At 37.1% G+C, this 13,140-nt stretch overlaps 1 protein-coding gene and 1 long non-coding RNA gene across 2 annotated transcripts; both read right to left on the reverse strand.

Annotated features, from left to right (window-relative positions):
* Positions 1 to 1,117: 1,117 nt before the first annotated feature.
* Positions 1,118 to 6,524, reverse strand: LOC114564601 (uncharacterized). Its single transcript, XM_028592030.1, has 4 exons — positions 5,736 to 6,524; positions 5,189 to 5,335; positions 2,854 to 2,955; positions 1,118 to 2,179 (listed from the first exon to the last, which is right to left on the reverse strand). The coding sequence occupies exons 1-4, from the start codon at positions 6,315 to 6,317 to the stop codon at positions 1,871 to 1,873; spliced, it is 1,140 nt and encodes a 379-aa protein (XP_028447831.1). The 5' UTR covers positions 6,318 to 6,524; the 3' UTR covers positions 1,118 to 1,870.
* Positions 6,525 to 6,577: 53 nt separating this feature from the next.
* On the reverse strand, positions 6,578 to 11,858 carry LOC114564603 (uncharacterized). The gene is made up of 3 exons (XR_003693785.1): positions 11,825 to 11,858; positions 10,161 to 10,194; positions 6,578 to 6,759 (listed from the first exon to the last, which is right to left on the reverse strand). It is a non-coding gene; the product is annotated as an uncharacterized LOC114564603 (long non-coding RNA).
* Between the last annotated feature and the right edge of the window lie 1,282 nt (positions 11,859 to 13,140).

Genomic DNA, 13,140 nt, shown 5'->3' on the forward strand with positions numbered 1-13,140 from the left:
AAATATCTAGGAGAAATTGCTTTAGATTTACTAAATATCTAGGAGAAATTGCTTTAGATTTACTAAATATCGAAATTGCTTTAGATTTACTAAATATCTAGGAGAAATTGCTTTAGATTTACTAAATATCTAGGAGAAATTGCTTTAGATTGACTAAATATCTAGGAGAAATTGCTTTAGATTGACTAAATATCTAGGAGAAATTGCTTTAGATTGACTAAATATCTGGGAGACATTGCTTTAGATTTACTAAATATCTGGGAGAAATTAATTTAGATTCACTAAATATCTGGGAGAAATTAATTTAGATTTTCTAAATATCTGGATAAAAATAATTTGTATTCACTAACATAAAATAAATTATACTAACTAATATTTTAGCAAATTTTTGCCTAATTCAACACATTTACACTGCGTTTCTTATTTATCCGTACCTAAATGAATTGTTTACATTGAAGTTTTAATTTGTATCACATTAATTTAAATCTATTCAATTATATTGAATGTCACTTTGTTGCCATCATTTTTCTATGTATAATACACTCAATATCATGCCTTCTTGGTACCACAGGTAACTTAAATTGGGTAAATAAATCATCATGCATAATAAGAACAGCAGGCAAACATTTATTTGTCCATTTTTTTCTAAACATGTCTAACATTTTTCAAGTTGTTTAGTGCAAAATGCCAAAATACAACAATAAAACACAGAGAGAGGCTATAAGACAAAAAATAAAGGCAGAAACCATGAATGTGTACAATAGGGATACAATAGAATGGCATTTGGGATTCTTTTTAATAAATGTTTAATCATTTAATGGTGTTTAATTTCTGCTACGTCATTGGCTTAAATTATCCACAGTGATTTGTGATGTGATTTAAAGGTCCCGTGGCATGACAGACACAGAAATGGAACATCCTAATGAAAGCTCATTGTGGGACTGGCTCTAGTGGCTGTAGTTCTGCACCAAGGCTGAATTATGGGAAACAGACTTCAGATACAGTATTAGGGGACCACTAAGGTCTATATAAAAGAGACTTCAGATACAGTATTAGGGACCACTAAGGTCTATATAAAAGAGACTTCAGATACAGTATTAGGGGACCACTAAGGTCTATATAAAAGCATCCAAAGAGCACCATGTCATGGGACCTTTAAGGTTTAGTCCTGCATTTAAATTAAGACAATGTTTTCAGTCTGCAAATGTTTCTTACATTTTCATTTATGTGCCAATTGAAATCGTCAGGGCCATTATGTTTTTAAAACGGCTAAAAGTAATTGATTAATATCACATGGAGTCTGGGATAAGGTCAAGTAATTCCATTGGCCTTACTTCTTTACTTTTTGTTAAAATAAGACTCACTTAAACAATCACATTAATTTGTTAAAATTCCTCAATTAAAACATGTCAAATTTGCATCCCTGGTGTACACAGAGGAATCACAAGGTAAAATAACAGCTGCCTGTAGCAATACAAATTCAAAATCACAATACCACTCCCGTAAAATGAGTATGGTTGGTTTGATATTTCTAAACAACCACATGTTGCACTGAAAAATCTATATTTTTTAGTTACTTAACAGTTGAAAAAAAGGAAATGCCCAAACTTTCATTAAGTGGAAGCAAGTTGAGAACAATCAGGGCAGCATGAACAATCTTTATGGTGTCTTTATGTTTAATTTGGTCACTTTTATGAAGAGTAAAGTAATCTTCAAAATCCAAGTCCAAATACTAAAGACTGAACTCACCAGAAATTCCAAAGGTCTCCTTCAGTAACAGTTTGCAGTTCCTTCACAGTAAGTGGGTAACCATGTGACAGTTTTGACAGTGAGTTAATTGTTCCCTGTCATTCTGCGAGGGTCCCTGTTCTCAAGCTAGTAGCTTATTCTTGAGGCTGTTCACTTTTGGGGACAGCTTTGAATAATCCAGCTCAAGGAGGAGTTTCTGGAAGACTTCAAGCGTGTACCTGACCTCCTTGGGATAGGCAAGATTCACTGCATATGCCAAGCCAATGACCATGGAGCAAGCCCTTGGAAAGTTACCCAGAGCAGTCAGAACTTTCACACCCTCTACTACAATACCGATGTCATCAGGACCCTCTGGCGTAGTAGTCTTGATGTGGTAGATTTTAATCCTTTGTACAGCAAGGTCCTGCGACACACTGTCTTCATCAGCATCCTGAAATAGCAACATTTGGTATTTCAGACTGTACCCCCAAAGATGAAGGTTCTAATTGAACAACTCCCAAATTGGTTGTTGCACATGATGCACTTCCATTACATAATAAAATCTGAGATAATGTACTTCCATAAGCATATTTTCATGCCAGGTAAGTTAAAAAGGATCTAATCAGCTCACCGCTCCACATGAAGACAATTCACTGACACCAGAGATGATGGTCTGAATTTAGTCACAGTTGTAAATATTTGGAAAACTTTGGAAATTAAATCAATTCATCGCTAAATAAATGAATTTCTTCCCGGCACTTGTCTGTGCACTTTGTGATCCGTTGCACACCTGTTATTTTACATTCACCAACACAGGCTGGTCACCTAGTGAGCCTCGTTTCTGGGAGTATTACTGTAGTCTTTTTCCTGGTCCATATCTATGATGTTAAATTAACCTTAGCCAGCCAATCAGCTGCATTATTAAATCTAGGTACAAGCATGCTGCATGCATATTGGATCATTGGATCACACTGATGAGATTTATTCCTTACGTATCAAATTTGGTACCGATTGACCATACACTTTTCAATACTTGTCAGTATCGAAGCAATTTGGCTTTCGATACCCAGCCCTAGAGATGAGACAGATTACCTTCTTTATATTTTAACATGTTCTTGAACTTACATCATACTCCTTTAAGAGTTGATCTGTGGATTCCCCAAGGTACACCATCAAACACCGAATGACAACATCTCTGGTCATGCTGATGCTATGGTTGCTTGGAGCCTGAAATTACAAACATAAACATAATTCAACTTCATGGTGTACAAATCATTTAATGACATAAAACTTCTTAAACAGGCCTCCAGACTTTTTTCACCTCCGTCCCTGAACTGCCCTGAAAAACTATTTTAACCGTCCTGACGTTAATGTAAAGCGTCCCAAAATTCAATATTTCTTTACTTTATTATCCTCTATAGTTGTTAGTGACATAATAAATAATTATAAATTGATAAAATTAATATTCATGTTGCTTGATTCAAACAAAAAGATTTCTAAACAAGACTGAAAAGTTATCTGTTGGGGCACCTTTTTACCTTGATGATAAATTATTTATTTTCAGTTCAGTTCAAACTCCTGGACTTTGTTTCAGCAGGTTTTCTGCTCAGGTTCATAAGTTTCTGCACATTCAGAATATTATGAGACTAACATCATTATTTAATGAGAATTCATAATATTTTATAATACAAGTCTACCTGACCTATACTCAGCTGTGCTCCCCTTCAGACTGTACTGAATGAGACAAGTGCACTTCATTGGAGGTACAAACCGAAACCAACACTTGTGGTCAGGCAGAAATCTCGGCACAAATCCTCACGCTAACTTCTGCAGCTCACAGTCCCAAACAGAGCCAGATTGTGCTTCAGGTTTTAGATATTTATAATGCAAAACTTTACCAGCGAGTCTGCCGGCTGCGTCTCAGCGCGTGCAGGTTACTTTACGATTACGCCGTATGCTGAGTTGCATTAGCTGGGTAGAGATGATTCTTGCCGCTAATCGACATTATCAGAATATAGATTTTTTTTTTTCACTGCATGAGAAGATTGATGTGTGTCACTTGACACTAGCCTACACAGCGTGATTGAAAGGTCAGCAAGCCATTTGTGACTGAGAGAATCAATGGACCTGTACCGCGGGAACAGATGAGCAGCCAGCCTTTTGTGTGAGTCCGGCCTGACTGTAGTAATAGCGTGAGAAGACGGCCTCCATTGTAGTCAGCGCTCAGTAGGTTCAGTTTGCTTCAGTTTGTCATTTGCTAAGTGATAGTAATAAATAAGCACACACACACGATCCATTTCGTCCTAGAGGCGTCCTACAGAATGCTTCTCTTCGTCCCAAACACATTTTCTATCGTCCCCAGGACAACAGGACGCCGTTAGTCTTGAGCCCTGTTAAAGCTGCAGTTTTTAACACCAGGTGGCTTACATTACTGCTAAACAAAATGTCTTAGGGACCAGTCCAGTGAAACAAAGGTTTTGGTCCCAGCAAACTAACAGTGCATATACTGTAAACTCCCATAAAACCACAACATTTTTACACCTGTGTTTTGTATGGATTAAACAAACAAGACATAACATGTCAATCTGTGAGCTTTAGATGTCCTGGTAGGCAAATTTTGTAACCTTTGGACGGAGTCAGACTAGCCGTTCCTCAATGTATTCCTTTAAGCAATAAGTACACAGAGCTGAGTGATAACTGGTGCTAAACGAGTTGCTATATGGTTATGTAAACCATATATGTTGCACATTATTTGTAGATGACCGCAGCAGACATTTTCAATAAATTGTTTAGTGTTTCAAAAAGATATACCTAAACATATATGCTTCAAATGGCTGTTAATCACATAACCATTGCAAGTTGAGGGTTTTGGTGTCCAATCAACAACGTGGAACAGAATCACTCATGTCAAAGCACTACTTTGCAAGTCTCAAACATGCGCCATTGGTTGTGAGTGATAGTGTATATTCAGTGGTCACTTTAAATTCGTGCACCTGTACAATTTAATGCAGTTCAATACAATTGTTCTGCCATAGAGTCTCCTGTTATGATGGATATAATGTTCCGTTTTTGTTGACACGGTCAGAGAGGTGTTAATAATGTATATGTTTTAGCATTGAGCTTATTACTATTGGAAGACTTTCTAGGACTATGGGGAGGTGTTACTAATATTCCAACCCCACATGTATGTAAATATGCAGTACAAAGAATTACAAACACACTTCAGTACAATGTCATCCAGTATAGCTCCGCTTTTAACTATAACCTCAATAATAAACATATAATTGAATGTGAGTGTACACAAACTATTTTCAAAAATGTTAGATATTATTTAATTCTCTTTATCAGAATCACAGGCTAACCTCCTAACTACCTCCTGTAGATTTAAGTAATACGTGCATTATATTACAGCAATTTGATTACAAAATAACATACAAACGTAATAGTCATTTAAGGTTACCTTGAGTAGGATGGCCTGCAACCTCAACCCCATGGTTCCACCTTTGGAGTGGAAGATGTTCAGAAGCCTCGGAGTGTATTCATCCAGCTTAGACATGAACTTTGATTCAAGATGCACCATTGTGATTCTGTGAAACTCATCCTGGATCTGAAAGACAAATAATACATATATTACATATTGTACATATTATTGTTACAACTCTAGCAAGAAGCAATCTTATTTTGATGATGACCTTCATGTACATTCTGGGTTAAATCTGTGCAGCATGTTAATATATTTTGGCTAGCATACTACACTCTTCAGTGTTGGTAGTGTCTCACATGCACTCTCAAAGATTATTTAAAATGATTTCTGTTAGAAACTGTACAGTTATATAATGCAACAAAATCTAAATCATTCTGGAATTTGACCTTGAAAATATGATTTAGAAAATAGTTGACAGTAACATAACACATTTTTCTATTTATGAGCTAAATATTTAAAACCACCAGTGCAGTCCTTCACAGTGGACTAGGAATATTTCAAATTAGCTGTGCTTGTAACTCACTTGAGAGGGCTCAAATAGAGCAGGCCATCTGGTTTTGATGTCTTCTATGTTGGGTGATAGGTTGATGATTTCGTTTCTTCTGTGTGCAAATGATTTTGCCATTTTTTCTTTGATCAATTTGTTGTTGTCCCTTTTTCTTACTTCAGTAAGCAACTGAATCCTCTCTTGTTCTTGACTTTCTTCATCCTCTCCTGCCGGGTAAGGGGGGAGGTAGTTTACCTCTGTCTTTCGAGGTTTTTTTACATTCTTTGCAGACTTCTGGTTTGCTGGGTTCTTGTGTTTCAGTGCATTACACATCACCTCAGGAACACCATAGCCTCGGAGTTTGGTGCGATAATTTGCCATCTTGTATTTGATGCTTTGTTGCCATCCATAATAACCTGAGAAGGAGCCGGGTTCCTTAAGACAAGGATACTTACTGACAAGTGCCTCAGCAACATCACTTATCTGTGCACTTGATGGATAGGCTGTATACGTATATATAGTTTCAGCCAGCTTCTCAAGTATGTCTGTCTTGATCTTTGAGGTAGTCACAAGTGTTCCATTGTTCTTGTAGTCTTCAGTGGCTCTTTCAAGGTACATCTCAGTTTCATATGCAAACCCTGGAATGGGGAACTGCTTTGGCCACCCTTGACATCGTTCTGTAGTATTTCGCCTAGACAGGATAATGGTGTCCTGTGAAGAAGACGTTCCAGCAGATGAGTCTGCATACGATGCAGAATCACAGTCTGTTGACTGTTGATCAAAGGAACTGCCCAAACTTTCATCAAGTGGGAGCAAGTTAAGGATAATTGGGGCAGTGTGAACAATCTTATGGTGTCTTTGTGTTTAATTTGGTCACTTGTATGAAGAGTAAAGTAATCTTCAAATTCTGAGTCCAAATACTGAAGACTGAACTCATCAGAAATTCCAAAGGTCTCCTTCACAACAGTTTGCAGCTCCTCCACAGTGGGTGGGATTCCTGATGGAAGGACCAACTTCTCAACTCTGTCATTAAGGATTACTCTGAGCTTTGCCTCCATCTCTGCCAGATGACAAGAATGTGAAAGGACAAAAGTTCAATAGCAAGCAGAAATTTAAACATGACACTAGACTTAACAATGAATAATGTAATTAAGAGCCTGGTGTGATAAATGGGCTACAGTATAGATATTGTAAGCTGTAAAGATTAACATAATTTATTCCAATTACCTAAAATGCACAACAGATGTGACGTTTGAGTGTAACCAAGCGTTTTCCTCCCACACTGTACGCGGCCAAGGGGTGGACGTCACCAAGTTTCTGCTGATCCAAAAGAGCCATTTTCCCAGTGACCTCCAGGTAAAAAGATCTTAAATGCTCTTCATACCAGGCAGCAAGTAACTTTACAATAAAATATATACAGTTGTCCAAAATGGCTATCTGAACAATCTCAGCAAAGTCAGGTAGTCCACCAGTAGACCCATAGGTGAGGATCATCCCAACAGTGTACCTTGTTCCATAGTAGCTGACAGTGTTAGCTAACTGCACAGTGCACAGATGCGGTGATGTTTTTCTTAAAGCTTCCTGTATGTCTGAATGCAGCACATCTAAAGGCACGACAGATATTTTTGTTACACACAATGCCTGTTTTCCAATGTCTGTATACAAGTGGTATGCCATCATCATTTGATGTCTTGTAGAAAGGGTCAACAATACATTTTTAAAGTTTTTAGTGTGCCTCACAACCTGCTTAAAAAAGCTGTGTTTTGCTTCAAAGCGCATTGTCCATACACCAACCAGAGGCCCATATTCTTCAATTAATCCAGGATAGTGTTCCAAAAAATGGTGTTTGGGTGTCAGTGTCTCTTCAGGAAAAACAGCTAAGAATCTGTCACGATGTTCAGATATTTTAAAGTCAAGGTATGCAATAGTTTCAGCTGTGTGAACAGGGGCAACCACCAATTCAACAATGTCTTTTAAAGTCAGAAGAACCTGCCAGGCAGGATCACCCTCAGGTATCCGCGATCCAACAATGAGTGGCAACAACTGTATAAGGGCCCAATTTTCATGGGCATTTCCACCTATAGTTTTGCGATTAATGTAGTTTTGAGGGATTTCTTGAGGGCTGTTGGCTTTGTCTGAGCCCTTATAGGGAAAAACGTGTGATTAACTCGTTGAGTACAGTCAAATTAAAGTACTTCTTCTTGGTAAAAATCTGGAAACACAATGCTAATTCTCTTGGGACTATGCCTTCAAAAGGTCATGTAGCACATCTGGTGGGTACCCACAGACAAAGTGAAAATTATTCAATTTATCAGTCAATGGACACGACCGCTTTACCCCAAAGCAATGTGTTAAATTTGGATTTTCTCTCACAGTTTGCACATGCAAACTATGGTCCTTCTTTGTCCGAGGTGGAAACACTCCAGTCCGCACTTCGTGTGTCTGGTACTCTGAAGAATGTCCAAGACAAAATCTACAGATGTATGGCCCTGTGAAACTTTCAACTAGTCCACCGATTGAATGTGCACAGAGATTATCAGCTACAACACAGTGTACAGTGCCTTTAACATTCTGTCCAACACTAGAAATGAAAATCCCTTTCTGTTCTAGAGTGGCAAGATCTTTCAAGAGTGGTTCCAAAACTGCTTTGTATTCAAACTGCTTGACATCAACAGCTTTGCAAAGTAAAGCTAGTTGAATTGACGATAATGCAGATTGCAACTTGGACAACCCATTTGCCAAAACCCAATAAACGGCTGTTATTTTGTGTTTTTTTCTCGAAGTTCCAAGCGGGTTACACACCTCAAAGTCGTCAACATAAAGGATTATAGAGAGTCTTGTTTCTTCTCCAGCATAGAAGTCATTATTATTGAAACATTTGCCATCGAAAATTGATTTAATATATCCAGTGCTGTTTGAATGTTTGGATAATATTCCCTCAACAATGTCTTTATTCTTCAAGACTTGCTGCAGAGTCTCTAGAATAGGCACATATTGAAAGGTCTTGTTCTTTTGCGAATCAAGAATATATTCAACAGAATCAACACACTGAAAATGCAACTTAAAATACTTTCTTCTCTTAAAAGCCGAACCAAGCGGACCACCTGCTCCAAGTGCTGTACTAATGGGATGGAAGTTACACAATTGTTCTGCCAAGTCAGTTAGGATGGCCTGGTCAACAATGCAGTTATTAAACTTCAATGCTGAATCAAGTATGTCTCTAACAGCTGCAACAGATGCTGAAGATGAAATGAACTGAAGGTCTTCAACCAATGCATCAATGCACTTCCCTGAGGCATTAAAGATGCTTTCTAGCTTCAGCAGAAGTAAGGCAATTCTTTGAAGAACTAAGCAAGATGCACTTTCCTGATCACAATTTAAACTACTGCCCTCATGGTCACTGGCCTCTGGTACATCAGAATGGTCAAAAGTCTGGTTATGGTGACTCTCATACACATCTTGCTTAAAATCACTCAAAGAATAAGATTTGTGTCTTCTGCTTTTGTGTTTCAGATATGTGTTGTATATATTTGTCCGAAAGTCGCATCCTTCAAATACACAAAAGACTGTTTCGTGGCACTTCAGATGATTTCCAATATGCTGAAAGTAGTCCTTCTCTGTAGAAACATAAGCGTTGCAAACTATACACTTAAAAGCAGAGATTATTCCTGGCTGTAGACTTTGTTCAGCTGCATGGTACCTGGACAAATGTGTGCGAAGGGCACTCTGAGTTTTAAATGTGCAAGGGCAACTGTCATATAGACATGGCTGGGATTGCCCACGACCAGATGTTGCGTGTTGTAGTCTGTAATGCTTTAGTAGATCCCCCTTTTTGGCAGACAAAGACTTGCAGATCTTACACTGCCATCCCATCGGACAAAACCTAAGGTAGTAAGAAATAAAAAGTTCTTTTTAACTTACTGTATAACTAGTAGCCTACATCACTAATAGGTCTAATAATGAAATAATGTATCATGACATGTAAGAGATTGGGCACCTTTGATTTCAGTATTGTTTTTTTAGTGTTTGTTGATGTTGTGTACATATTATGTTAAAAAATTGTTTTTAAAGTTTTGCAATCAACTATTTTAAAGAAAATTTGCTTAATTAGTTTCAACGTAATACAATTCTCATAAATGGTAACTAGGGTGTGAAAAAGTATGTACAAACAATGTGTTATCATCACTTAACTGTATGTCTATGAGAAATAGCCTATGTTATGAGTATTTCTATATTTTCTGCTGTTTAAATTTCAAATTTAAGTTGGAACTACAGGTTTTGATCATTGAAAATCAAAACTGCAGCAAATCTGCTTTTTAACCAGCAAAGGTTGATACAAGATATATTAATAATCAAATATTGTATTGCAAAAGAAACCGTGTATAAACTTTATATAACATGTACTCTATGTGAAATATGGTATCACAGCATTTTGTTTTTGCATACGAGTCAAACACATACCTGTTGACAGATTTCAGTCAGACTCTTCATGCACCTGGAAAGAAATTCAAATGAGCTTAAATTCAATTGGAAAAGTTTGTAGTTTACAATTACATAACATATAAGGAATAACGAAACAAACACCAACAGTTTACACTTGTTTGTCACTGAGGTAACAGGTTTGGAAAATTATCATGCACATTTCTGTCAGGAACATACAAAACACACAAGCAACAAAGTGAAAATGTGTAACCACAAGGAGCTGAACCTGGCATACTAGAAAAGGTGGCACACCTCTGTCTTGTACTTTATGGGCATTCATAGTACCACAATTGTTTCAACCACAGGTGATCTTTCTCAGGTAAAGAGTAGTTAGTCTGTGACAGACCACCACACCACGATAACATCTACCTATATAATTAACTATTCTTACTGTAAGTACAGAACTGCATTAAAATAACCCAGTAGCCTCTGACACAAAGTCAAACTAGTCAGACACACTTACAGGCCATTTACTTCCATAAAATATGGCAAATCATAAAAACTGTGGTTTGCAACAGTAATTATTAATTGCAATAATTGCAGATAAGAATAAAAAATTCTAATATCCAGTGATGTGACGTTTTTATCATTTGTCTTTTAAGCCTTCAAGGGTGTCCTTCACTTCCACCTATAAGTGGTTGAAAAATTATCAGGCAAATCATTTATAAAAGGTATTATGATCCTTTTTTTCGTGTGAATACGGTCCGTCTTTCTGGTATTTATTTTGGTCTTATTATTCTACAAGAAGGTCCATCGCCTAAAATAGTGATTTACTCTGTTTTGTGGAGACACGTTGTTGACAGAATTTGGATTTACTGAGCATGACATGCTAACATAATAGTGTTAAATCTGTTGTTGCAAACAGACGGAAGAAGCCTCTCTTTGGTAGCGCAAAGTCCGCATCATGCACTAATATACTGACCTCAGACGCAGCTCGCCGGTGTAATCTGTCAGCACGTGCTGAAACCGGTTTGAAGGTATACTCCGACAGAGAAAAACTGAAAAAGTTTATGCCATCTGCTGTTGTGCCTCGTTGTATGTTACCGTGAATTGAGACATGAAACTGCGTGGCTAACATTACATGGAGCCTCTGTGAACTTGGGAGTAGAGCCTCTGAAACTGAACTTGGGATTGTAGCACACCCTCCAGAAATGACAAATGTGCCAGTTTGCCTTTAAAACACAGTAACAGATCTATGTGAAGACACTAATCATTAGCTAATTTATCAACAATGCTTGTTAATATCAATATTCAATTTTCATTTTTAGGGCCTGAGGGGAGGATGGGTCCTTGGGGGGCCTGAGGCACAGGCCCCCTGCTCCAGAGCGTGCCAGGAATAATTTAGCTTGTTAGGGTGGAAAACAGTAGAATATTGGCAAAAGTAGAATTAGCTGGTATCTTAAAGGTCATTGTCTATAAAGTTATACTTGGAAAAGTCACATGAAATTGTGATATTTAACAGACTACTTTTTTCAGTCATTCATTGCCATGCTTTTAGTCTAAACATTAGAATCACTAACGTTAAGTTAGGCTAACATACCTTTATTTTTACTTTAAGCAATGCAAAACAATGTTCAATTGCTAACTGTTACAGCAACTCGTTGAAAAATGTTTACAACTTACAATAATTAAACAAGTCTTACCTTTGGGAAAATGGCAGTATATATGTTCGATGACGATGTCCATGTGGCTGTAAATAGCTGGAGCGGAAGTGTTAGGTGATTAAATCCAAAGACCTCCCAATGAGTAAAATTTATTAATTTTCTGCATCTTTGACTTTCCCGATAAAATATAATTAAATTCATCTTAATGATCCGCAGCTGATTTTATTCAAACAAAACTGAGTAAAATGTAATTGATAAATGAATAAAATTAGTTGAATTCAGCTCAATGTGATTCCAAACTGCAAATAGTCATTTTTATTATGTATATGTCACTAATGTTTGATTACTAAATATTAATTAACACCATTCTCAGTTTTTACAGAATCAAAACCATTTCTACATATGTTAAATCTTGTGGAAGCAAATTATCACAGCAAATGTTTTTGGATAGATCATTTTAATTTTTTCAAATTCCCACAAATTTATCTGAATTTCAGATACTTAAGGCTAATCAGTAGCTATATAACAACACAAAAAGATGGTAAATGCATAATTTCAACAAGTGGTGGTTCTTTTAGTTGAAGTATGACACAAAGTATTTTCATATATGGAATATAAATATACAGCCACAGTAAGAATCAAATCTGAAATTCCAATAAATTAAATCATATTTAACATGATAAACTGACATTTTGTGGGAATGAACATCTCTCCCGTCCTCTGTTTGCTCTGCAGATGCATAGACTGTCTCAGCATTTTTTATTTTGGATTCAAAAAGTAACAAAAACGATAGCTTCTCTTTAGCTTATATATAATAATTAGCATCAGGGTTTTGGTGAGGTCTGGCAGAGGCTGCTGTGAAACTCGCGGCCTCTCCAAGCCGACCTAGAGATGCTGCGGATATTTGAAACTTTTTTTCTCCTTTCCCCGCTCCTATGTGTAGCGGTTGTGTAGGCTACTCTGTCGTTGCCTTGTGTTAATTATGCGAAAGAAACTCTCATCATTTTGGCAAACCCGCCATTTAATCACAGCATCTAGCTGTGAATTAATGATATATATCTATATCATACAGTCAGTCCCGGTTTACACACACACACACACACACACACACACACACACACACACACACACACACACACACACACACACATACGTCTTACTGCAAGTGCAAAATAAAATTAGGTTAGCTAGCTGTTTAGCTAGCAACACGCGTCACACTGGCCACATTATATAAATAAAGAAAACCACCGTCAACTTTACATTAAAAGAACGTGCTCGACCGTTCGGAAGCTATACGTTTCATAAACAAAATAAACCACTCGTTTTGTATAACGATGGTGGAGCTCATAACTTGC

Source organism: Perca flavescens, chromosome 11, assembly GCF_004354835.1.
Source record: "Perca flavescens isolate YP-PL-M2 chromosome 11, PFLA_1.0, whole genome shotgun sequence".
NCBI classification, from domain to species: Eukaryota; Metazoa; Chordata; class Actinopteri; order Perciformes; family Percidae; genus Perca; species Perca flavescens.